At 38.0% G+C, this 25,296-nt stretch overlaps 1 protein-coding gene across 1 annotated transcript in view; it reads left to right on the top strand.

Moving 5' to 3' along the window:
• Bub1 (BUB1 mitotic checkpoint serine/threonine kinase) overlaps positions 1-25,296 on the top strand; it is a 34,705-nt gene that overhangs the window by 8,747 nt on the left and 662 nt on the right. Inside the window, exons 6-24 of the mRNA XM_057781093.1 lie at positions 1,336-1,436; positions 4,020-4,076; positions 4,159-4,342; positions 6,514-6,665; positions 7,802-8,028; positions 9,150-9,208; positions 10,341-10,469; positions 10,723-10,833; positions 11,481-11,574; positions 12,340-12,421; positions 15,533-15,707; positions 18,068-18,155; positions 19,259-19,467; positions 21,122-21,265; positions 22,172-22,287; positions 22,591-22,752; positions 22,926-23,083; positions 23,190-23,358; positions 24,113-24,219. Coding sequence (XP_057637076.1) covers positions 1,336-1,436; positions 4,020-4,076; positions 4,159-4,342; positions 6,514-6,665; positions 7,802-8,028; positions 9,150-9,208; positions 10,341-10,469; positions 10,723-10,833; positions 11,481-11,574; positions 12,340-12,421; positions 15,533-15,707; positions 18,068-18,155; positions 19,259-19,467; positions 21,122-21,265; positions 22,172-22,287; positions 22,591-22,752; positions 22,926-23,083; positions 23,190-23,358; positions 24,113-24,219 — 2,524 coding nt within the window. The remainder of the gene's footprint in view (positions 1-1,335; positions 1,437-4,019; positions 4,077-4,158; positions 4,343-6,513; positions 6,666-7,801; positions 8,029-9,149; positions 9,209-10,340; positions 10,470-10,722; positions 10,834-11,480; positions 11,575-12,339; positions 12,422-15,532; positions 15,708-18,067; positions 18,156-19,258; positions 19,468-21,121; positions 21,266-22,171; positions 22,288-22,590; positions 22,753-22,925; positions 23,084-23,189; positions 23,359-24,112; positions 24,220-25,296) is intronic.

Raw genomic sequence — 25,296 nt, forward strand, 5'->3', positions numbered from 1 at the left:
TATGGGTTACCTCACTCAGAATGTTTTTTTTTTTTTTTTCTAGTTCTAGCCATTTGCCTGCAAATTTCATGAGGTCATTATTTTTTTACAGCTGAGTAATACTCCATTGTATAAATATATTACATTTTCTGTATCCATTCTTTGGTTGAGGGGCATCTAGGTTGTTTCCAGGTTCTGACTATTATGAATAATGCTACTATGAACATAATTAAGCATGTGTCTTGTGGTATGATTGTGCATCCTTTGGGTATATGCCTAAAATTGTTATAGCCCGGTCTTGAGGTAGATTCCTAAGAAAACGTCATACTAATTTCCAGAGTGGCTGTACCAGTTTGTATTCCCACCAGCAATGGAGGAGTGTTCTCCTTATTCCACATCCTCTCCAGCATAAGCTATCATCAGTGTTTTTGATTTTAGCCATTTTGACTAATGTAAGATGGTATCTCAGAGTTGTTTTGATTTGAATTTCCTTGATGTTGAGCAATTCTTTAAGTGTCTTTTGGCCATTTGTGAGTTTTTCGTTGAGAATTCTTCTATTTAGATCTGTACCCCATTTTTAAAATTGGATTATGTGGTATTTTGAAGTTTAGCTTCTTGAGTTCTTTATGTATTTTGGAAATAAGCCCTCTGTCAGATGCAGGGTTGGTGAGGTAATGATCCCATTTCAACAATAGTCACTGTCATCTTGTTTAAAATAACCACTTAGACTTTATATTCCATCTAGATAGTATCTTAACTTCTTAACTTTCTCTAATATTTTTCTTAGCTGAAAATTAGTCCATTTTCTGAGACAATTTAAAATGGATTGATTTTTTTTTTAAAGTAATTTTTGTATTTATGTTAGATGTTTTATATGTATGAGTGTTTTACTTGCGTGTATGTCTGCACTGCATACATACCTATTACCCACATAAGTCAGAAGAGGGCATCATATTCCCTGAAACTAGAGTTATAGATGCCTGTGAACCACCATGTGGATGCTGGGACTTATACTTTTGTCCTCTGTAAGAACAAATGCTCTTGTGCTGGAGAGATGGCTCAGTGGTTAAAAGCATTGCCTGCTCTTCCAAAGGTCCTGAGTTCAATTCCCAGCAACCACATGGTGGCTCACAACCATCTGTAATGAGGTCTGGTGCCCTCTTTTGGCCTGCAGACATACACACAGACAGAATATTGTATACATAATAAATCAATATTAAAAACAAAAAAGAACAAATGCTCTTAACTGCTGAGCCGTCTCTCCAGCTCCAAATAGATGTTTTAAATATAACATACTGAAAGAACAGTGGAATGTATTGTGTGCTAATTTTATTTAATGTTTCTTTTCACTTATAGCTGCAACTTCGGAACCTCTGCATAGTGCACAGATTGTAAACCAAGTCATGACAACAAAGTCAAGTCCAGGAAAAAACTCACCTTGTATTCCTGAGAGTCTGGTAACAAGAACATTTATTTGTATGTTCCATAGAAATAAGGAATGTTATTGGACAGCCATTCTGACTGTCTTTTATGTCTGCCTTTGCATCTTATTCCATTGACCCTGTCTGCTGGGACTGACCTCCATTTCACCACCACTCCATGGCAGCTCTGAGCCTTTTCATCTATCTCTACTCAACTCAAATATAACTTCTTGTCAAACCTAAGGACCCCTACCTGCCACACAAACGCTTTTTAATACCTCTCTTTGTTCTGCTGGCTTCTTTGTAGGCCCAGGAAATTCCTGTTTTGGATCACATTTGGTGGTTTTTGAGCTCTAGAAAACCCCAGAACCTCAAACATTTATGCTCATAACCTCAACCAGAACTCTAGCATTTTCAGGCACTTCTTTACTCTACATTCGACACCACTCTTGATATCATATGTCTCATCTGTTTACCAGTTAATTTTTTAATGTGATTTTTAAACTTTATTGTTCCCAAATTTGGGATGTGTCTATCTCACTCTCATAGCTATAAAAAATAAATACTATTTCTGCAGCACAGCAGAAGATAATCTTATCATTTTTGCTATCAACCATTACATAGGTAACTGCATCTTTCTCTGCTGTTTCCGTGGGGGAAAAGTAGCTTCCTACTTGTGCCAACTTTTCATCCCTGTAAATATTTTTTACCCATCTAAATCTCTTCTGCTTTGCTTGCTTGTAAACAAAAATACTCAGATCTCTTCTTCAGCTTCATGTTTCTTAGCATCTTTCTCTTTCATAGGACAATCGTTCTTTAGGACTTTTTTGTAGTTTAATCCCATGTAAAGACATCTGTTTTGCTAATGCGCACATACCTAGAAGTAGAACATGCATGTCTAACTTTGATAGATTGTACAGATTGTCCCAGTTTATGTCTTACAGTGTTTGCCACCTTCTTTCTACTACTCTAAATTTACAGACAGATAAATGAGTGTTACTTCTGATCATATTCCCCAGTCCTAGCTCATTGTATGATATTTGTGAAATATCAATGAATATTTGTTTAGTGGGTTATTGCTACTATTGGGAATTTCTGAGAGGAAAGCAACAGAAGGAAATTTTCTTTTTTTTTTTTAATTTTTTAATTATTTATTAAAAATTTCCACCTCCTCCCATCTTCCCATTTTCCTTCCTACTTCCCCCCTCCTCCTCTCCCTCACTCTCCAGTCCTAAGATAAGTCAGGGTGCCCTGCCCTGTGGGAAGTCCAAGGCCTTCCCCCCTCCATCCAATTCTAGGAAGGTGAGCATCCAAACAGACTAGGCTCCCAAAAAGCCAGTACATGCAGTAGAATCAAAATCCAGTGTCATTATCATTGGCTTCTCAGTCCACCCTCATTGTCAGCCACATTCAGAGAGTCCGGTTTGATCACATGCTCGTTCAGTCCCAGTCCAGCTGGCCTTGGTGAGCTACCATTAGATCAGTCTCATCGTCTCCATGGGTGGGCACACCCCTCGCGGTCCTGACTTCCTTGCTCATGTTCTCCCTCCTTCTGCTCTTCATCTGGGCTTTGGGAGCTCAGTCCAGTGCTCCAATGTGCGTCTCTGTCTCTATCTCCATCCATCACCAGATGAAGGTTCTCAAGGATCCCATCATCCATCTCTGTCCTTAACTGTGTTCTTGGGCCACTTGCATTACTTGTCTTTCTATATCTGTGATCACAATACAGATTGAAGGATGGTGAGACTCCTTTCTTCTCCTCTCCGATGGATCTTCTGGTACAGTATCAGGGCCACTTGCTGGCCAGGGACCTCACAGACAAAAGGACTAGCTTGCTGCTTGCAAACTCAGTGAAACAAAGGAACTCCTGCCCGGTTGCATTCACCACCCTGTCCCAGCCCCAAAACAGGCTGAACTGGGGGATTTTATGACCCCGAAGAAGGAAAGGGGTGCCTGGGAGCAAGCTGGGATGGAATAGGAAGAGAGAGGCAGTAGCCGGGGAGAGAAGCCCCTGCAGAATGACCAGAAAGTTTAGGGGGTTGAGGAATGTCTGTGCTCCCTTTCTGGGGCTTCTGCCGGCCGGTCAGGAACACATTCACCCCTCCAATGGGTCTTCTGGTACAGGATCAGGGCCCCTTGCTGGCCAGGGACCTTGCAGACAAAAGGTGGAAATTTTATTTTTTTTATTTTTTTTTAATATTTATTTATTTATTATGTATACAATATTCTGTCTGTGTGTATGCCTGAAGGCCAGAAGAGGGCACCAGACCTCTTTACAGATGTTTGTGAGCCACCATGTGGTTGCTGGGAATTGAACTCAGGACCTTTGGGAGAGCAGGCAATGCTCTCAACCACTGAGCCATCTCTCCAGCCCCAAAATTTTATTTTCTTAAATTTAAATTAATTGTTTTGTTTGGGGGGGGACCTCAGTTTGAAAAGTTAAGTAAAAGTAATGCCAACTAAAGCTCCAACTATTAATCATAATTTTCATAAACATGTAAATCTACTTGCATTTAAGAGGCTCCTTCCCAGGGAGCATTTTCAAATGAATTATGAAGTAATTTGTGTGAAGGTTTCTCATTGATAAATGAATGCTCATGTTTGTTTTCTCTCTTGTAGGGCCCAGAATGTTCTGGTGTGACACCATCCTCTTGTGATAACAAGTCAAATATGCAAGTACAATGAGTATATTATTACTTAAGTTCCCTTCAAGTTACTTTAGTGCACTGTTGTAAGTGGTGTCTTTCTCCCCAGTAAGGAACAAAGAGTGATTGTGATTTCCAAATCAGAGTGCTCTGTCAGCTCATCTGTGGCACCCACGGCTGACACTCAGCAGGTTGTTATGTACTGCAAGGAAAAGCTTATTCGTGGGGATTCAGAATTTTCCTTTGAAGAACTAAGAGCCCAGAAATACAATCAACGGAGGAAGCATGAGCAGTGGGGTATTTGCACTCTTATATCATGTTTTTTTGTATGTGTCTTTTTAAATGATGAGTAATCATATAACTGAATGAAAAGACAAGAGAATGTCTTGAGCTTCTTTTCTCAGAAGCCTAGAAGTCTTTGTTAGACACTAGCCTCGCAGCATGCTTTTCCACAGGCTCAGTTGCTGAACTGATAACACCATTGACAGTTGAAACAGTGCTACAGTAAACGTCCTTACTGGTGTTTTCTTTGCATTAGTGAAATGGATAGTGTTTCCATATCATCTATGTGAATTTGAATCTCTATATACAGTAGTCCTAAATTTGTAGAGCATTTATTTGCTCTTTGAAAGGATTTAATTGAGAACTAAGGTTAAGAAGAGATTTTCCGGGCTGGAGAGATGGCTCAGAGGTTAAGGACACTGACTATTCCTCCAGAGGTCCTGAGTTCAAGTCACAGCAACCACATGGTGGCTCACAACCATCTACAATGAGATATGGTGCCCTCTTCTGGCATGCAGTCATACATGGGGGCAGCACATTGTATTGTATACATAATAAATAAAATCTTTAAAAAAAAAAAAGATTTAAGAAAAAGAAGAGATTTTCCAAGTTTGCATCTACTTTAAACAAAACATGTAGAAGTAGTCTTCTGATCAGCACGCCAAAGTTATTTATGTTTATGGAACAAATACTCTTTGTTCCTCATAAGGAAATGTACCTTTGCACTTGGTTTTTTTACTATGACGTAGGCCTTAGAGACAGGAAAACAAACCTTTGTTCTCCACTCAGGGTTCTATGCCCTCTAGGTTATTTGGACTACATCTACCATGTGAACCTTTTCTTCATTATCTTTTTAAAGATTTGTTTATTTAAATTTATGTGTGATGGGTTTGTGCATATGAGTGCAGTGTCCTTACAGGCCAGAAAAGGGTGGTAGCTGCTTGATAGAGGTGCCAGCAACTGACCTGAACTTTGCAAGAGCTCTCCTAACTGCTGAGCCATTTCTATCCCTATGTTCCTTATTTTTATATTTACCAACCATAGAGAAAAGTCAATATTTGTGGAGGACCCATTTTGAGTTGACCATAGATAGTTTTCTTTCATGTGCCACAACTTATAGTCTAAAGTCAGACTGATTTGTTTGGAGTGTGCCCATATTTGATGTTTATTGGAAATAGAACTATCCAAAGTTTTGTTGAAACTCTGACCTTGTACACTTTATTTCCTAAAGAGGAGAAGCTGGAAAGGTGGCTCAGCATTAAGAGCTAGCTAGTAGTGTCTTTGCAAAGGACCTGAGTTCAGTGCCCAGGACCCATTTTAGTTGACTCACAACACCCTGTAACACACAGCTCCAGGGGGATCCAACATCTCTAGCCTCTGTAGGCACCATCACATACATGTACACGCGTGCACACACACACACACACACACACACACAATTAAAAGCCACCAAGTATGACTATCTGAGTTCTAATCCTAAGACAACATGGTAGGAGGAGAAATCAGCAAGTTGTTCTCTGACCTCCACATTCATATCTCCCTTGGAATTTGTGCCCTTTAATACTTTAATATTTTTTTTGAAAAGTGCCTAGAGTTACATTTTTTAAAATCTGAAGTGGGGAATAATAGATTGAGAGATAGCTCAGTCAGTAAAGTTCTTGCCATGCAATAATGAAGATGTGAGTTTGATTCCTAGGAATCACATTAAAAAGACAAATATGATGACACACTCTTTTAATCACAACACTCAATTAGCAGAGGCAGCCTAGACTACTCCTGGGGCTTTTTGGAGCCATATATACATGTGCACGTAAACACAAGCACATATACAAATATGTTACAAAATAATTTAAAAAATGAATGGATAACCATTTTCAAGTGATTTACAGTACAGTATGATTGTTTTATAGGAAATGTTCAGTATTAGAATACCATTGCTAAATATTATTGATCACATAACAGGTTTTTGTTGTTTATAACATGATGATCTATATTTAATAGTAACAGTGGTGAGGACAGGTAAAGATTTCAATTAAAAGGTGATGTAAGTTTCAGTTCTAAAATCGAAAAAATATGGAAAATTTTGATTTAAAAAGTATCCTAAATTGTGAACATTTGCTCATTTTGCATATAATACTCTGATGAAATTTTGATAGCAAACCGTGCTTTTTTAATGTTTTTTAAAGTTAGTGAAGACAGACATTATATGAAAAGGAAAGAAGCTGGTGCCTTTGAAGAGCAACTGTTAAAACAGAAAATGGATGAACTTCACAAGAAATTGCATCAGGTGGTGGAGTTGTCTCACAAGGACCTGCCTGCTTCCCAGAACAGGCCTGATGTACGTTCATGTTCTTCACTGCTGTAGCTTATCCCTACTGTTACTAGCTGTTGCCCTCCGTGCCTGTTTCTGTAGTTATTCTAGTTTAGCTAGGAATCTTACCAAATTTTAAAATAATTTGATATAGAAAGATATATAAAATTTGGAATTAGCCAGAGTGTGGTGGCGCACACTTTTAATCCTAGCCAGTACTACACAAAAAAACCCTGTCTCGAAAAACCAAAAAAAAAAAAGAAAAGAAAAGAAAATGGAATGAGCAGTGAATAATAATAATATTCAAGACAGGGCATCTCTATGCAATAGTCCTGGCTCTCCTGGAACTTACTTTGTAGACCAGGCTGGCCTTGAATTCACTAAGATCCGCCTGCCTCTACCTCCCAGTTGCTGGAATTAAAGGCGTGTGCCACCACTGCCCAACCTGAAATACTTAAATACTAATATTATAGATGCCAATTTGTTTTTCAGTGGTTAAAATTATAAGATGCTGGGCTTGGGCTGGAGAGATGGCTCAGAGGTTAAGAGCATTGCCTGCTCCTCCAAAGGTCCTGAGTTCAATTCCCAGCAACCACATGGTGGCTCACAACCATCTGTAATGAGGTCTGGTGCCCTCTTCTGGCCAGCAGACATACACACAGACAGAATATTGTATACATAATAAATAAATATTTAAAAAAAAAAAAAAGATGCTGGGCTTGAGTGGTATTTTAGCCAATAGAGGTATTTGCTGTATAAGCCAGATGGCCTGAGTTTGATCCCAACAACACATGTAAAAGAAAAGCCAGATATGGTGGTACACTTCTGTAATCCCAACTCTCATACAGTGAGGTGGGAGGCAGAAACAGGGAAATTTCCTGGTTGCTTATGAGCCAGCTAGATCGGAATATATGGTGCAGAGAATTGAGTCCTTAGCCCAACAAATAAGAGGGAACCAGCTCCTAAAAGTTGTTCTTTGACTTACATGTATGCACCTACACACACACACATAAATAAATAATAATAAAAAATTTAACTATAAGCTTTTGGTGTGTCCTTGTTTAAGAAGCTACAAGAAGTCGTCACAGAGGCTAGTCTATTTTGTTGCTGTGCTTTGAAAAGCTGTAATGACTGATTAATAATATTTTTGTTCAACATGAAAGGTTAATCCAGTATGCATGGGACCAAATACATGCTCCCAGCAGGGACTGAGGGTTCCAAGTCTTACATCCATCAATCAGCAGACCTCAGACAACTCAGTACAGAACCCACAGAATGCACCTTCGGTTCCTCATGTGGTAAATACTGTTAACAGTGCTTTGATGATCCCAGCTGCCAGCCAGCCAGCTCTTTCTATTCCTGGAAGTGGCCAGTCAATGACAGATTCCAGGTAAGCTAAATATTGTCCTGGAGGGGATAGTGATATGCATTGCATGTATAATTTATTTTCATGATCTACAGTAATATATTGTATAAAAGATGAATGGTTCTTGTTTTTAAATTTTTGTTTGCTGAAATGATTCTCAAAACATTGGCCTTGAATCTTTCACACTTAATTCCACACTTCTTTTATACTGTTTGTTTATTTTGTACTTTTTTCTTGAATTATAAACGTTAAGCAATTTCTCTGTACATTCAGAATATATAGCTGTAAACTACAAACTGAAAGTACTTACTGTCTTTTACTACATACCTATAGGCACTTTTACTGGCCTGAAAGTTATTTGACATGTGTTCTCATGTTTTCTTTGTCTTCCTTCAGAAGTTATATGAGATGTGTGTCGATAATTGTGTGCTAAAATCTATCTCCCAATATTTCCCAGTACCGAAGGATTTTTTTAGGTTTCAGAAATAATAATCAATTTCTTGTTTTACATTTTTGTCTTTGGTTGTTCATTGCTTATCTTGCAATTTGATAGGAATTTGTAAAACTAAAAGTGATTTGTACTTTGCTTACCATTTTAAATAAGGTTCCTTAAGAGAATTCTAGCAGTATTAGGCACATGAGGTTGATTGCCCCAGTATGATTTAAAAGCAAGCTGTTATATAAGAGGTTTGATACCTTTTCCCTTCATCCTCGCTGTTAATTTAAAATGTGGATATCACTAGTAGTTTCAGGTAACTAGTACAAGCAAGGTACTAGTTCCACTAACACACAGTACCTGCAACTAGATCTTAGGCCTTTAACATAAACCATAAATGAAGTGCGTTTGAATTTGCGAAACCATTATTCTATCCTGTCACATGGAGGGATGATTGTTATTGTGCTGAAAGGCAGATCCAGTGGGTCTCACTAAAATGTTCAATGGTTATCCTTATTTGAAAGAATTAATATTCTCAAAGGCAGTAAATATTTTATTTACTTATACCATGGTCTTAAGCAATTTTATCCTCACTCTAACAGACTTAGTATTGTTGGCAATATTTTATTGTTTCTTGAGAGTTACTTAAAAATTCTAATATGTAAAGTGCTTTTATTCTTCAGTGTGTTTCAAGAGATTTCTCTTTCAGGTGTGTGAGTCAAAGTATTCATGAATTCATGCCACAGAGTGGACCAGAAACGAAAGAAGGTAGTGTTGCATTACAATAATTTTATCCAATTTGTTTGTGTTGTCTTGGTTTGCTCAGTGTCTGTATTGTGACTATGGTATAGGATGGCCTTACTCTTTAGAGGGCAAGAATGATGTTATAAAGCCTCAGACAGTTTTTGGTCAAAAATAGAAATTCATTTCTTAGTAACATCTTCCTTTTTCAGAATCCTTTGGCATTTTTCTATTAAGCTTCTCCGTGTATTAATCTGAAAGGCATAGTTAATGCGTTAGATGGGAAAGGGGATTAGCTTAATTAGTATTATATTCTGTTTGGAACCACAGTGGAGGCATTTTCACAGAAGATAATTTTGTTCATTAAGTAATAAAGTCACAGTTTGGTCATTCAGTTCCCCTCTTTCTGTGACTGGCATCCTTTTTCCACTAACAGTAGGAACGGGGCTATTTGAAGTAGAGACTTAGTGCACCAAGACTTGGTTCATGCTGGCTAGATGCAAAGCATAGTTCTAGTAGTTAGTGAGGCAGTCACAATGGAAAAGGGGAGAATTTTCATAGGAAAAGAGGTGTTAATATTAGGGTGGAGAGTTATGTTTCAAAGAAGGTGGTTAGGAAGGATGGCTGGAGTAAGATTTAGGTGGGGGGCTGGAAAGGGGAACTACTTATGCAGCAAATTCGGTGAACCTGGTTCAGATAGAATGAACAAACAAGTGTGAAGCTTTCAGGCAGCAATATTCCTGCTGTAAGCACTAAAGATGTCAGCGCTTCCAGATGAACAGGGGGAAGAGAAAGAAAGTCTGAGCAAACATCAGCTGAATAAAATGAAAAACTTCCTTAAGATTCACAGCATAGTAGGAGGAAATGATTTACAGTGTGATCATTCCCTCCTATATTGTGAGCTAAGGATTCTTTGCATGACAAAACTCCTACGTTGATGTAACCTTTATTTTTCTATAAAGGGACAGTTCTTGACCTTACTTCATGGTATTATTACAAAGATAAACGTGAATATTTGAAATCCCAAACAAAGATAATGGAAATAGTGATAATTATTATTGGTAAACTTTTAAATTGTAATTACTGTAATCATGTGCCTTCTAATGTGTTCTGAGTGACATACTGATAGTAAGTACCTTTTGTCCCACTCCTTTGCTAGTGTGTGAAACAAATAAGGTTGCCAGCATTAATTCTTTTCACACAACTCCAAACACGTCATTGGGAATGGTTCAAGCAACACCATCCAAAGTGCAGCCATCACCAACCGTGCACACCAAGGAAGCATTAGGTAAAATATTTTGTTTGTATGCAAATTAATAAAAACTGATTTGTAGGCCGGGCGATGGTGGCGCACGCCTTTAATCCCAGCACTTGGGAGGCAGAGGCAGGCGGATCTCTGTGAGTTCGAGACCAGCCTGGTCTACAGAGCTAGTTCCAGGACAGGCTCCAAAGCCACAGAGAAGCCCTGTCACGAAAAACCAAAAAAAAAAACTGATTTGTAATCTTTGCCTGTTGACATATTTTTTTTTCTGTTCTATAAGGTTTCATCATGAATATATTTCAGGCTCCAACACTTCCTGATATTTCTGATGATAAAGAAGAGTGGCCTTCTCTAGATCAAAATGAAGATGCATTTGAAGCCCAGTTTCAAAGTAATGATTTATTTAGAAAACTATTAAGTACACAGTATCACAGGAAGTTGCTATAGACATTATCAAGATTTAGATGTGACCCTGCCTTTGAATAGTGTGTCATGTAAGAGCAAGGAATGAATACATTTTGCATGTGACAGTTTGAAAAGGTTACAGTATATGTGATATTGGTTTGGGTTTTTTGCTAAATTGGATTTTTTTTTATTGTTATTTAATAGTGAGTGCTAAAAGACAAAAGCATCATGGGTAGGAACAGTCAGGAAAGTAAGTTCTCAACATGAGAGATGTCTAGGAAGAGTTTGGAACCCAACAGTGCTGGAAGCCAAAGATCATGACAAATATAAATAGAGTCTAGTTAGAATTGGGAAAACTGAAAATTAACAAACATTAATCCTTTTTCTTAAAGGACATGAGCAACAACAAAAGTTCCCACAACTTTTGTGTGCTTTTATTGAGTGAGCTCTGTAGCAACATTATAGGAGGGTGGACACTGCTCTGTATGTGACAGGATCACCACTGGGCTGTGAATCAGTCACTTCACCTCCCTGGACAGTAGCTTATGTCATTACCTAGTACCTAGAAGATTTCAGCACTTTTTCTTACAGGTAGCTGTAAGATAATAATGAGATGTTTTTGTTTTCTTGTAGAAAATGCAGTATCCTCTGGAGCTTGGGGAGTTAATAAGATGTCTTTGCCATCTACTTTTCCTATTTTTGAAGATGGAAACAAAGAAAATTATGGGTAAAGAACGGTCTATTTAAAATAAAGTCAAAGTGTGGTGTGTACATGTCATCCAGTGCCATTATATGCTGTAGAGGGCCTTCAGAACTTGAACATTGTAAGGCAGTGAGGAGATAGGGTGGTCTGGACTTGGGTTCCAGTGCATGAGTTCCAAGACAACAGACCTCCTGTAACAGAAGCACAGCTGAAAAAGAAATGCAGTCTAGTTATAAGTTGTCAGAGAACAGATGGATTCTCTGGATTTGAAATTATATTAGATCCATAAAGTACAGGGCCAATAAAGTAGAACAGAAAGCGGCTTATGTTCAGTCATAACTACAGAGAAAATGTGGAACACCTCATTAGTGAGACATCAGGTAGTTTCAGGAACAAATGAAGCTATGTGAGTTATAGGCATCTTGGCATGGAGGACCTTCATACTGAGGTAGAAGGGAGACAGCGTGACCAGCTTGCAGAAGTGATATCCATATCTAGTATAGACACTATAAAAAAGATTTAGAATGTTACCTGTTACCCAGACATCCTACTGGTCAAAGTCCTTGTTTAATGTGCTTCTAAAATTTGGAACCCAGTGTAATAAAAATGTCTTCTACTGACAGTTAATTCAGTTTGGACCCAGTTTTGCTATAGTTGCTGTAAAAGTAAGGAATCTTTGTAAGACCATTAACTCCTTACATAGGATAAGTGACAAATTTTTTAACACTTTAAGCATATTTATTTCATTTGTATGTTTTATGATTTATAATTATACAAATCTTTCTTTAGCTTGCCACAGGCTAAAAATAAGCCCACAGGAGCCAGGACCTTTGGAGAACGCTCTGTCAGCAAATTTCCTTCAACATCAAATGTAAGTAAATCTCTGCTTTATCAGTAGGTCTTAGAATCTGTCCTTAATTTTACCAAATGATTATGCTCATCAAATGGCATAAGGTATGTGCAACTTCTGGAAAATCCAATGTTGCATGAAAAATGTGTTCATTAACAAAATTGAATTCTATATTAAGTAGAGAAAATAAAAATAATTATATGATCCTTACCTCTCAAGACCATTTCTTTAGGTTGGAGGTGCCACCCAGGAGTATATGTTTTTCTTAAACATAAGAATTGAGATCTACAGTGGGATATTAGTGAGAAACCCAGAAAACTGAAGAAAATAGATCAGTACACCACAGCAGCCAAGCTTCACCAGTTCATTGACCTGCAGTGTTCTTGTATGTCAGCAGCATCTAGACTTTCACAATGGGCCAGAGAATTCCCCATGTATGCTCTCTGTCCATACCCTACATTCCCCTGTGGTGCCCCAGGAAGGATTCCTCACTGTTAATTTACCCATTTTGAGATGTGCTGCTGAACCCTGGCTCCCTGTTTTAAGTCCATGATAGGTTCTTCTCAATTAACTGTTGTGAGGCTCTCAATCTTTTGATTAACTGCTTAGCCTTACAATTTTCCAAAATAATGGCCTGGATTTTAGATTGAGTGCTACTCTTTCAGAACTATATTTTGTTGAATTACTCTGCTACATGCTTTAGCAAACAAATAAAGGTACATTTTCTATATATGCTGGTGCTGAGCAGAAACTGGTGCATTTATAACTGTCCAGTTTTTCTTTCATTACTGGAAAGAATGGTGGAATTTGTTTTTAAAAAATGTGGCCAGGCATGGTGGCACATACCTTTAATCCCAGCACTTGAACGGCAGAGGTGAATCTCTTGAGTTCGAGGCCAGCCTGGTCTACAAAGTGAGTTCTAGAAGCCAAAGTTACACAGAGAAACCCTATCTCGAAAACCAAAAAGAAAAGAAAAAATGTGATGTATAAAAAAATATATGTGGCTTTTTAAGGACTGAAGGAATTTATGAAGTTCAGTTCTGATGAAACTTTAGTTCTCTTTCCCCACAGATTCTAAAACTTAGCCTATAATTATGTTCTTAAAGAAATGTCTGATTCTATAGGCCGTGTCAGAGTAAATAGAAGATGAGCCTGAGGTAGCTTATGCCAGAAATTAAGGATATAATTGTTTTGGTTTTGTGTTTTTGTGAAGTGGGATGGGCAGCACAGCAACCTACTAAACAAGTCAGTGATCAAACCTGGGATGATTTGAAAGAGAAAAGAGTAAGGTGATATTAAATTATAACCTAAGAAATAGTGAATATCCATATTCATACAACAGGATAGAAAGAACAAATCTCCCTTACAGAAGCATTCCAAGGAATGTAGAAGGTCACCATTAGAACACTAAGATTGGAACTGCTATAGGCAAGGCCCATGGATGACTACTAATGTCACTGAGAAGAAAAAGTCCCAAGCATCTTTTCAAAATTATTAATTACTATATTGGTTTAATATTTCTCTAAGAGGGCCTATAAGGTGGCTCAGCAGGTAAAGGCATTTGCCACCAGTTTGAACAACCCAACTTTTTTTTTTTTTTTTTTTTTTTTTTTTTTTTTTTTTGGTTTTTTGAGACAGGGTTTCTCTGTGGTTTTGAGCCTGTCCTGGAACTAGGTCTTGTAGACCAGGCTGGTCTCGAACTCACAGAGATCCGCCTGTCTCTGCCTCCCGAGTGCTGGGATTAAAGGTGTGCGCCACCACCACCCGGCTGAACGACCCAACTTTGATCCCTGGGACTCACATAGTAGAAGAAAAATTGTCTCCCATAATTGCCCTCTGACATTCCCAGGAGAGCTGGTACATCTGTGTACCAAGTACACACACAAACAAGTAAATGTAATATTTCTTCATTCTTTGATTATGCCCTCTGAAAGGTAGGGTTTACTTTACTTCCCTTTCAGTATGGGCAGGTATGGGGATTTACATCTTAAAAAAAATGGGGAGAGGAAAAATAATTCAGTAAGGAAGTCTTAGGGATACCTTAGTGATTGGGTTAACTTCACAAAATATGTTGTGTTTATGGCACATATTCCCAAAGTTTAATGCGATCGTCCCTGATAGTCCTCTCTAAAATATATATCCCTAGTATAAAAGCCTCAACTAGAGACATAGTCACAGGTCATTACCTCTATTCCAAAGCATCAGTGCAAGAAAGGGTAGGAAAGATCCACAGATGGCTGTCATCAGAAGCAGCTAAGTAGACAGAACAACCATGTACAATGTACTGACCTATGTTGGAGACTGGGGAGGAAAAAGAGAAATCAAATAACGGCTCCAGTTACTAGTATCATTTTGGGGTTTTTTTGTTTTTTACAATAAATCACATTTTAGACAAGATTACCATTAGAGGGAAAATAATGAAGAACAACTCTTTTCTATCTTTGTAACCCTTTTCAAATTTAAAGAATAATGCCCTAGATAAAAATGTTTAATTGTGCCGGGCGGTGGTGGTGCACGCCTTTAATCCCAGCACTTGGGAGGCAGAGGTAGGCGGATCTCTGTGAGTTCGAGACCAGCCTGGTCTACAAGAGCTAGTTCCAGGACAGGCTCCAAAGCCACAGAGAAACCCTGTCTCGAAAAACCAAAAAAAAAAAAAAAAAAATGTTTAATTGTTGCCAGGTGGTGGTGGTGGTGGCAGCGCATGCCTTTAATCCCAGCACTCAGGCAGGAGGATCTCTGTGAGTTCAAGGCCAGCCTGGTCTATAAGAGCTAGTTCTAGGACAGACTCCAAAGCTACAGAGAAACCTTGTCTCAAAAAAAAAAAAAAAGTTTGTTATGTGGCTCTTTTGAAGTATGCTAAAAAAACAAGAGGTTTATATCTGTTTCTTTAAGTCCTTTTTTTTTTTTTTTTAATTTTAAGATGTTTGGGGTTTTGTTTTTTGAGACGGGAGCTTGCTGTGTTGTTCAGGATGATTTTGAACTCCTAAGCTCAAATGATCGTCTTTACCTCCTCACCCTCCTGAGTTGTTTGTACTCCAGGACTATGTTAACTGCCTGACTTAAAGTGTTGATGTGTTAAATTTCATCAACAAAGCAGTCAAATTGCTTTTTTCAGTTCATCTTCTGTTGTAGGAAGTGCCTTACACTGATGAGCTTGTGGACGATTCGGCAGAACGCAGTACTCGCTTCAACAAAACCCTGGCTCCCAGTTCTAAAACTACAGGAGATTTTACATCTGCTGCCCTGCTTTCATCTATACCATTCCACAAATTTCTAGCAAATTCAGTGCAGAGTCCAGAAGATAAAGGTGTGTGCTGAATTATTTTAGTATCTTCTGCAAAAATGTAATGTTTAGTATTATAGTTTCTTGAAGATTCTAAAGAGGAAGTTTAAAAATTATAAAAAGGCTTAAAATCCACTTATGTATGTGTGCATGGTTTTGGTTCTTTTTTTTCTTTCATTTCTTTCTTTACGTTTTGTCTTCATAGTCTATATTTTTAAATTTTAATAAATAGTTATAAAGTGGAAAAAGCCTGTGCAGTCACTTAGAGGCATATATCCAACGGGAGTGTGTTATATTTTGATAGCAAAGAAAGGACTATTACAAAAAGCTTAAGTTATTTAAATATTAGAATTAATAATTATTTTTATTGAGCTATATATTTTTTCACTCCCCTTTCTTCCTTCCCCCCTCCCCTTCTACCTTCTCCTATGATCCCCACACTCTCAATTTACCACTCCCAATTTACTCAGGAGATCTTGTCTTTTTCTACTTCCCATGTAGTTTAGATCCATGTATGTCTCTTGGGGTCCTCTTTGTTGTCTAGGTTCTCTGGGATTGCCAATTGTAGGCTAGTTTTTCTTTGCATTATGTCTAAAAGCCACTTATGAATGAGTACTTACTATCTATATTTGTCTTTCTGGGTCTGGGTTACCTCACTCAATATATTTTCTAGATTCATCCATTTGCCTGCAAATTTCAAGATGTCATTATTTTTTCCCACTTTGTAGTGCTCTTTTGTGTAAATGGACCACATCTTATTTATCCATTCTTCAGTCAGGAGGCATTTAGGTTGTTTTCAGGTTCTGGCTATGAACATAGCTGAACACATGTCCTTGTGGTATGATTGAGCATCCTTTGGGTATATATGCAAAAGTGGTATTGCTGGGTCTTGAAGTAGGTTGTTCCCTAATTTTCTGAGAAATTGCCATACTGATTTCCAAGGGGCCTGTACCGGTTTGCACTCCACCAGCAATGGAGGAGTGTTCTCTTTATCCCACATCCTCTCCAGCATAAGCTGTCATCAGTGTTTTTGATCTTGGCCATTCTTACAGGTGTAAGATGGTATCTCAGAGTTGTTTTGATTTGCATTTCTCTGATGGCTAGGATGTTGACCATTTCCCTAATTGTCTTTCAGCCATTTTAGATTCCTCTGTTGAGAGTTCTCTGTTTATGTCTGTACCCCATTTTTTTATTGGATTATTTGTTCTTTTGATGACCAATTTCTTGAGTATTTAGACATGAACAAGTATAATATACATAGAAATCACATGTTTGTCTGATTTCAAAAGAGAAATTATAAAACTCCTATTGGTCCTCGTTTCAACTTCATGCTTAATGTAACCTTTATATAAAAGATATACATGTAGAGAGAGCTCAGCAGTTATGAACACTGGCTGCTCAGTCCTCCAGGGTTTGGTTCCCAGGTTCCACAAGGAAGCTCCCAGCAGTCTGTAACCCCCAGTTCTAGGGGATCTGGCCTCTATAGGTACTGCATGCTCAGATGCATAGACATAATATACAAGTAAAACACCCATGTGCATAAACTAATTTTAAAAATATGTCAACACTCTACATTTGAATTTAACTCTAATGTCACTACAATGAACGCAGGTATTAGGTAATTTTCTTTCTTTCTTTTTTTTTTTTTTTTTTTTTTTTTTGGTTTTTCGAGACAGGGTTTCTCTGTGGCTTTGTATCCTGTCCTGGAACTAGCTCTGTAGACCAGGCTGGTCTCGAACTCACAAAGATCCGCCTGCCTCTGCCTCCCGAGTGCTGGGATTAAAGGCGTGTGCCACCATCGCCCGGCCTATTAGGTAATTTTCAATCTAAAAGGTTTAAACTGACATCCAGAAGCATTATGTCATTTGGATAACTGTTCTGGTCTTAACACTTTGTACTATGGTACAACAGTATTTTGAAATTGTAGTGAAAGTCAGTATGAGCCGGGCAGTGGTGGCGCATGCCTTTAATCCCAGCACTTGGGAGGCAGAGGCAGGCGGATCTCTGTGAGTTCGAGACCAGCCTGGTCTACAAGAGCTAGTTCCAGGACAGGCTCCAAAACCACAGAGAAACCCTGTCTCGAAAAACCAAAAAAAAAGTCAGTATGAAAAGGAGTTCCAGGGGGCTGGAGAGATGGCTCAGAGATTAAGAGCATTGCCTGCTCTTCCAAAGGTCCTGAGTTCAAGTCCCAGCAACCATCTGTAATGGGGTCTGGTGCCCTCTTCTGGCCTGCAGGAATATACACAGACAGACTATTGTATACATAATAAATAAATAAATATTTTAAAAATGAAAAGGAGTTCCAGTCTTTGTAACCATATCAAATGGTATTTGTGTCTACATGTGTATGTAATAAGTCTGTCTATAATTTTTTTATATTTCAGAAAATATGGTAGCTACACAGTATACACGTGTGACTTTGGATTCTTGTAAAGAAAATGTGGTGGACCTCTCAAAGGACAGAAAGCTTGGGTATTGTGTTTGTCACTCTCCTCTTCCATTGCTCTTTAAGATACAGTAATATACTGTATTCCAACGTGCTAAGGCTAATAAGATTTTATTCAGTGGTAGTTAATTCAGAAGGTACTGTTCGTTAATGTAAACATGGTGATGAACCTAAGGACTTGGTATATCAGGGCAGTTAGAGAAGCAACTTGAGTAACAGACCCTGAGCTAATATTTTCTGAAATTCATTCCAGTATTCAAACTAAATCCTCTTTTTGAGGTCAACTCTTGCAAAACTAAGAAAACACATAATTTGTGCTTTACACATCCATTTAATTGAGAAAAACAGTGCCTTTTAAAGAGAAGATAGAATATTTAAACCTCTTTAGATACTGCTACAAAAGTAAAGTCCCATTGTATTTGATTAGGCTGGTGGATATAACAGATACATAACATAACCCAGGCACAGTGTTTATGCTTTCTGTGTGCTGTGTTCTCTTAATCCTTGCAACAACTTGAGTTATGGCAATTACTCTATTAAACGCTTATTGTAAATGAGGACATCAGGTCTCGAGGACAAAGTCATAGAGCTTCTAATTTGTGGAATTGCTGATAAAAAGCACATCAATTCCATGATACCACACCACCCAAAAAAAAAAAAAAAAAAAGACAGCTGAAAGCTTAAGTAATAAGGTAAAATATCATCTTATTTGACCAGTGGAGATATTGTATCAGAATCTTGTTGAATTGTAATATTTTAGTTTGTCTTAGTGTTGGAAAAAGAAGCCATTTTTAGAATGAAAAACACTCAATCTTAATTACAGTAGTGTTATTTAGGTGTAGCTTTGGGTAATAAATTCATTCCCACAATTCCTGTTAAATACCAAATATACCACCTTACCTGTTTATCTAATACATTAAATGGCTTTGGTTTTATTTCTGTTTATATCCATATCTTAGTAGCTTGAGTATTTACACATACTTGTTTAATAAAAGTTATTTAATCAACTCAACCTATGAGACAATTTTGAAATGCTGTTCTTAGAATGAAAGGAGGCTATTTTATTTTGGTCAAGTATAATAGACTTCTAATCACGTGAAGTTTTTCTTTTCTGTTTTTGCACATCCAGTCCAACTCAAGAGAAATTTTCAGCATCTTTAGACTATCCTAGCCAGCCTGCCGCAGGCAGTGTATTCACTCAGGACGCAGTGCTTGGACTTGAGACTTATAAATGCACAAGCACTGACCTTGTGACCATGGAGGACCTACCAGATGCCAGCACTGGACTCCAAGTTGAATGGATGCAGACTAGTTCACTTGGGAATGTCAATGCTCCAAGTATGCACACATGCTCAATCTTAAGTATGCCATAAGAACAATAGCATGGGAAAGCTTTTCCATGAAAGAACTCAATGCGGGGACGGAGTAGAAAATAAACTTAGACAGACTTGCAGCTACATCACAAAATAATTCACTACACGCACATTTGAAATCAGTCAATCTGTTTTAATCTTGCAAGGCACCAAGATCACTACTGTTAGAAAAAGGAACTAGGGGCCTGGAAAGATAGATTGCTCATTGGTTAAGAGAACTTTTGACTGCTCTTCAAAAAGACCCAGGTTTGGTTTTCAGCACCCATATGATGGCTCACAACCATCTATAATTCCAGTTCTGGTAATCTGGAGCCCCCTTGTTATGTCTCTGGGTACCAGGCATACACAAAGTGCACATACACATATGCAGGCAAACAAGTATACACATAAAGCAAATAAATCTTCCAGAAAAGCTTTTCAAAAAGAGTTCAAGCTTGAGAGTTTGCTATTTGTCAAACATATAATCTAATATTACCTCCACCCCTGTATGTAACAACAGTTAGTCAAGACTGAATATTAAGAGAGATCTTCCTCTGTCCCTTGTTATACAGAAAGTCTCAAATAGTAACTGAGAACGTAAAATCAGGAGATAGACTTAAGTTCTAAGGCAAGGCTCCAATTCCCAGCCTCCCCAGCCATGTTTATGGTGCTTCTCTTTAAAATGGATGTTATTTGGAGAGATGACTCAGGTTGAGTACTTGCTGCTCTTCCCAAGGACCCAAGTTCAATTCCCAGCACCACATGATGTCTTACAACTGTCTGGGACTTCTGAGTCCAGGGAATCTGATGCTTTCGCATATACATACATGCAGACAAACTAAAACAGGCCAGGCGGTGGTGGCACACACCTTTAAATCCAGCACTTGAGAGGCAGAGGCAGGCGGGTCTCAGTGAATTTGAGGCCAGTATAGTCTACAAAGGAAGTTCCAAGACAGCTAGGACTGTCACACAGAGAAACCCTGTCTCAAAAAAAAAAAAAGTTAAATATATCTTAAAGTGAAAGTTATACTAGTAACTACCTTAGAGGCTTACTGTAAGAGCTAAATGAGTTACTAAATCTCAGAACTATGTTCTGTATATACTAAGAAAGCCGTAACCATGTAGGAGAGTAGCCTTTTCAAAGCACCACAGATAGAATGTTTTGTAACGTCAAATTGGAGAGAAGCCTTTGTCCTCCTTTAGGAATTGTTTTCCCTTTTGTGTACACGGTATTCTCATTGATGGACATTGTGTGTAGGTAGTGTACTTTGTGTATATTAGTGGGGGAAACAGTGAAGAGTATATGTCTGAGCACACTAGAAGCAACTAAATAATAATGGTCAAGTATACTTCAAGGCATGGAGCTATAATTTTTGAAGGCACGAATTCTGCCACTCCAAATGAGTCAGGAAGCAGCTAGTTGATTCCCTTTGTCACAACTGAATAGTCTAAATTTGTAGACCTAAAGTGACAATAGTGACAACTATCAATTTTAGCTTCTTTTATTGGATGCTCTAGGGTAAGATTTTGAAAGCTTATTTAGTGAATGCTTTTACTTATTTATCTAAAATTCCTGTTAAAATATTTGAATGCTGATTTTTTTTTCTTTTTTTTTTTTTTTTTTCTTTTTTCTATTTAAGACTTTACTATTGAGAACCCATGGGATGACGAATTGATTCTTAAACTTCTGTCTGGGCTTTCTAAACCAGTGAGTTGCTATTCAAATACTTTTGAGTGGCAGTGTAAACTTCCAGCCATCAAGCCCAAGACAGAATTCCAACTGGGTAAGAATTGCATGGGTAATAGAACTTTGAATTCTTGTTTATGAGAAACTTATAGTAACTCCAAGATTCTTCTACCTTTTCCACCTTCAAGAAAGAGTTAATACCTACAGTATTGAGAAATTTTGTTAAGATATGATAGTAGAATTGTGATTACTGTTGGGACTTTAATTTGATAATCTATCAGAGTTAAAAATGCATGTACTCCAAGCTAGAGAGATGGCTCAAAGGTTAAGAGCACTTTCAGAGCCAGGTGTGGTGGCACATGCCTTAATCCCAGAACTCAGGAGGGGAGAGGTAGACAGATCTTTGTGAGTTAGAGGCCAACCTGGTCTACAAAGCAAGTTCCAGGACAGCCAGGAGTGTTACACAGAGAAACTCTGTCTTGAACATCACCATCACCACCACCAAGAAAGAGCAATTTCAGGAGACCTCAGTTTGGGTTCCAGTGCCCGTATTCGGCAGCTTACAACCACCTAAATAAAAAACTCTTCAAAATACAAAATTGGTCTAACCATCCTAAACTTTTATAAGTATTAACACAGTTATGCTTTGCCTTTCTTATTCTACTGTAAAACATGTATATTTTCCAAAAAGCTTTACCGATTTCTACATAGTCTTCCTAATACCTCAACAGTTGTGCAGAGCTGGCACCACAGGTAATGGAAGGGCCAGTACCCAAGGCCACACATAAGTATACTGGGCCAGCAGAGTTGCCCTCACCCATGTTTAGAGAATTTGTAAGGAGGCACTTTTGTGGCAGATGTATGTTTTACTTTCATTTAAATCTGGGAAAACTCCCCCAGATTAAACCCATTTTAATTTATTAAAAGTAGTTCAGGCACCAGGAATTCTTCACTTGGACAGTCCTTATGGCTTTTTGTCAATTTGACATACTTATCTTCCAAGGTTCTTTCCTAATCTATGTGACTCACCTTCTTGGAGAAGGGGCCTTTGCCCAAGTCTATGAAGCTGTTCATGGAGATGAGAATGATACCAGAAGTAAACAGAAATGTGTTTTGAAGGTAAATGAAATGAGTAACTTCTTCTATAATGTATATGTAAGTTTTAGAGGTTATCTTCCGCTGTCCACTCCCCATTAAATACTGATGTCAATGAGGCCTTAGTCAACAGTTAAACAGCTATCCTACGAAGACTTGAAACTGTCTTACCACTAAGATTATCCTGCCAGCCCTATACTACTGATGAGTGCTTAGCTTGTCCTCGCTTTTTGTCAACATCCTTAACTGGGAGGAGCTGCTTTCTTGCTATTCTTTTACAGAATATGGATAAGGATATGCATAGCACATACCTGATTTGATTTGTAGGTTCAGAGACCTGCCAGTTCCTGGGAATTCTACATTGGGATGCAGCTGATGGAGAGACTAAAGCCAGAAGTGCATCACATGTTCATCAAGTTTTATTCTGCTCACTTATTCCAGAACGGCAGCATATTAATAGGGGAGCTCTACAGCTATGGGACGTTACTAGTAAGTAATTTTCATGACATGAACATGGAATGCATGTACATTTCTGGTTTTTACCTGTACTATTTTTCACAATGGGAACTTTTATTGGAATAGAAAGCAGGCGTAAAGCCCTTGACTTGAAATTTCATTAATCTTCTACAGCCAACTTAGGATACCATTTGCATTATTTCTAGAATGCCATTAACCTCTATAAAAACACCCCTGAAAAAGTGATGCCCCAGGCTCTCGTCATCACCTTCGCTATCAGAATGCTTTACATGATTGAACAAGTCCACAGCTGCGAAATCATTCATGGAGACATTAAGCCAGATAACTTCATACTAGGACACACGTAAGTATGACACTTTAGTGGAGTTCTTCCCTAACATTTCATTGATATCCCTTTGTTATTTGTGCTTATATTATTTGTTGACAAATGCTTGTTTGTATTAATGTAGATTTTTAGAACAGAATAATGAAGATTTAGCTACTGGCTTGGCACTGATTGACCTGGGTCAGAGTATAGATATGAAACTTTTCCCTAAAGGAACTGCATTTACAGGAAAGTGTGAAACATCTGGTTTTCAGTGTCCTGAGATGCTCAGTAACAAGCCTTGGAACTACCAGGTATGGACAGAAAGCAAGAGGTTTGAAAACATTTTCATTATTACACTTACTAGACTTTTAAAATGAGTTTAGAGCTCGAGGTAGTTTGAACTGGTCTCTTTGGCACTGAAGGAAAAGTAGAATGTAAGGCTGAAGAAGAAGAAATTCTACTTTTGAAGAGTCTCCCTCTCTTAATACAGATTCTGTCAACGGAGCAGAAAAGCAAAAGCAAATACATTCTGTGAGAAAGTTTCAGAGTTTTCAGCAGAGTGAAATATTAGTTGACAATTCAGGAAGATACTGCTAATTAGGATAAATGTAAAGATTTTGAGTCTGGTTTAAACCAACTGCCCAGTTTCCAGATAAGATCTGTGGCTTCCAGAAGACCATAATAAAGGGGGCACAAGTGAGGGCTTTATATCTAGTTGGTTACTCCCAGTAATGCTTCAGTAGATGAGTGCTGCTCTGGAGGTGGATAGTAGACATTGTGCTAACCACAGATTTGGACCATGCTAGAGTGTTCTGTTCTGTTATATAGACATCACACAGAGGCATTGATATGTAGTTACACAATAACCACCAGAGTCCCAGAGGATAGAATTGGGGGAGCTGCCAAACTGAGAGGTTATTGTGTTTGCACCAAATGAAAGAGCAGAGGATTTCAGAATTCCATAAATGTAAAACCCTATGATTGTTGAGCTTCTAAGTTAGAGACCTATTTAAATACTCACACGTAAGTTACTGTTTACATTGCATATTTCTGTTGTCTTCATAGATTGATTACTATGGAGTTGCTGCAACAGTGTACTGTATGCTCTTTGGGACGTACATGAAAGTCAAAAATGAAGGAGGAGTCTGGAAGCCTGCAGGTCTTTTTAGAAGGTCGGTTATTGGCATTGGTGCTATAGTAAAAATAAAAATAATAATAATAATAGCAAAATAGTTGATTTTTTTTATCTAGCTAGAAAATGAACCTGGGTAGTAGATTTTGGTAATAGAACATAATCCTCATTAGGACTGATCAAATCTAGCATTCAGTGCCTTGTAAAACCATTGAGAACTGACTGTGTGGGTTAGCATTCTGTTCTTGACTGTTTCTATTTACTGTAAGTGAAGTCAATGTTGGCGAACCTTGTTTGTTTGTTTCCTTGTTTATATAAATGGGAATGATGATGATTCTGCTTTGCTCAAATCTTATAAGCAAAGAAAATAATACAGGTGAAGCGGTTTTGTAAATTATAAATAAAATGAGGTAACTTCTATTACAAGACAGGGTTTTTAAGCTTCAGCCCTCTGTGACTTTAGTTTATAAAATACTTAAAGGTTAATGATTCATTTGGAGCTTATCATGTCAGCATTGTCCCTTAAAGTAACACTCTGTAAACATATCATTGGTGGTATTGAATTGAGGCTGATTATTCTATACATGATGTTTCCATATATCATATTAACTTTTTTTGAGATATAAAAACATATACAGGAAAAAAAATCACTCATGTGTTAGCCTAATGGAATTTTACATGTTTATTCCTTCCTGAAAAAGATGTATAGTGTGAGGTTTTCCTCATTCTCTCACCCACTCACTGTCAAAGCAGAAAAGGAAAGAGTTTGCAGAAATTTTATATACATCATGTACAGTAGATTTGGAACCCAAAAGAAAACTTAACAACAGTGGTCCTTTATTCTGTATGGAGCCATCAAATTCAGCAAGTACTTCATTCACTTTGTTTCCCTTGCTCATTATCAAAGGACCAGAGGGTCCAGAAAGCCTCCATCTATTGCCAGAAGCATATAAAAAAGCCAAAGCTTCCTTCTCAGTTTCCATCTAGAATGACATTTTAGTATGTACTGCTTTCTCTCCAGGGCCTTTTCTCCCTGTTTTGAAGTTTTTGTTTTTGGCTGAGACCCTTAAGTGTGAGCTCTGTCCTAAAGAGTGCAACCACAGCCTCTTTGTCTAGA

This window comes from Chionomys nivalis, chromosome 9 (assembly GCF_950005125.1).
Source record: "Chionomys nivalis chromosome 9, mChiNiv1.1, whole genome shotgun sequence".
Classification (NCBI taxonomy): Eukaryota; Metazoa; Chordata; class Mammalia; order Rodentia; family Cricetidae; genus Chionomys; species Chionomys nivalis.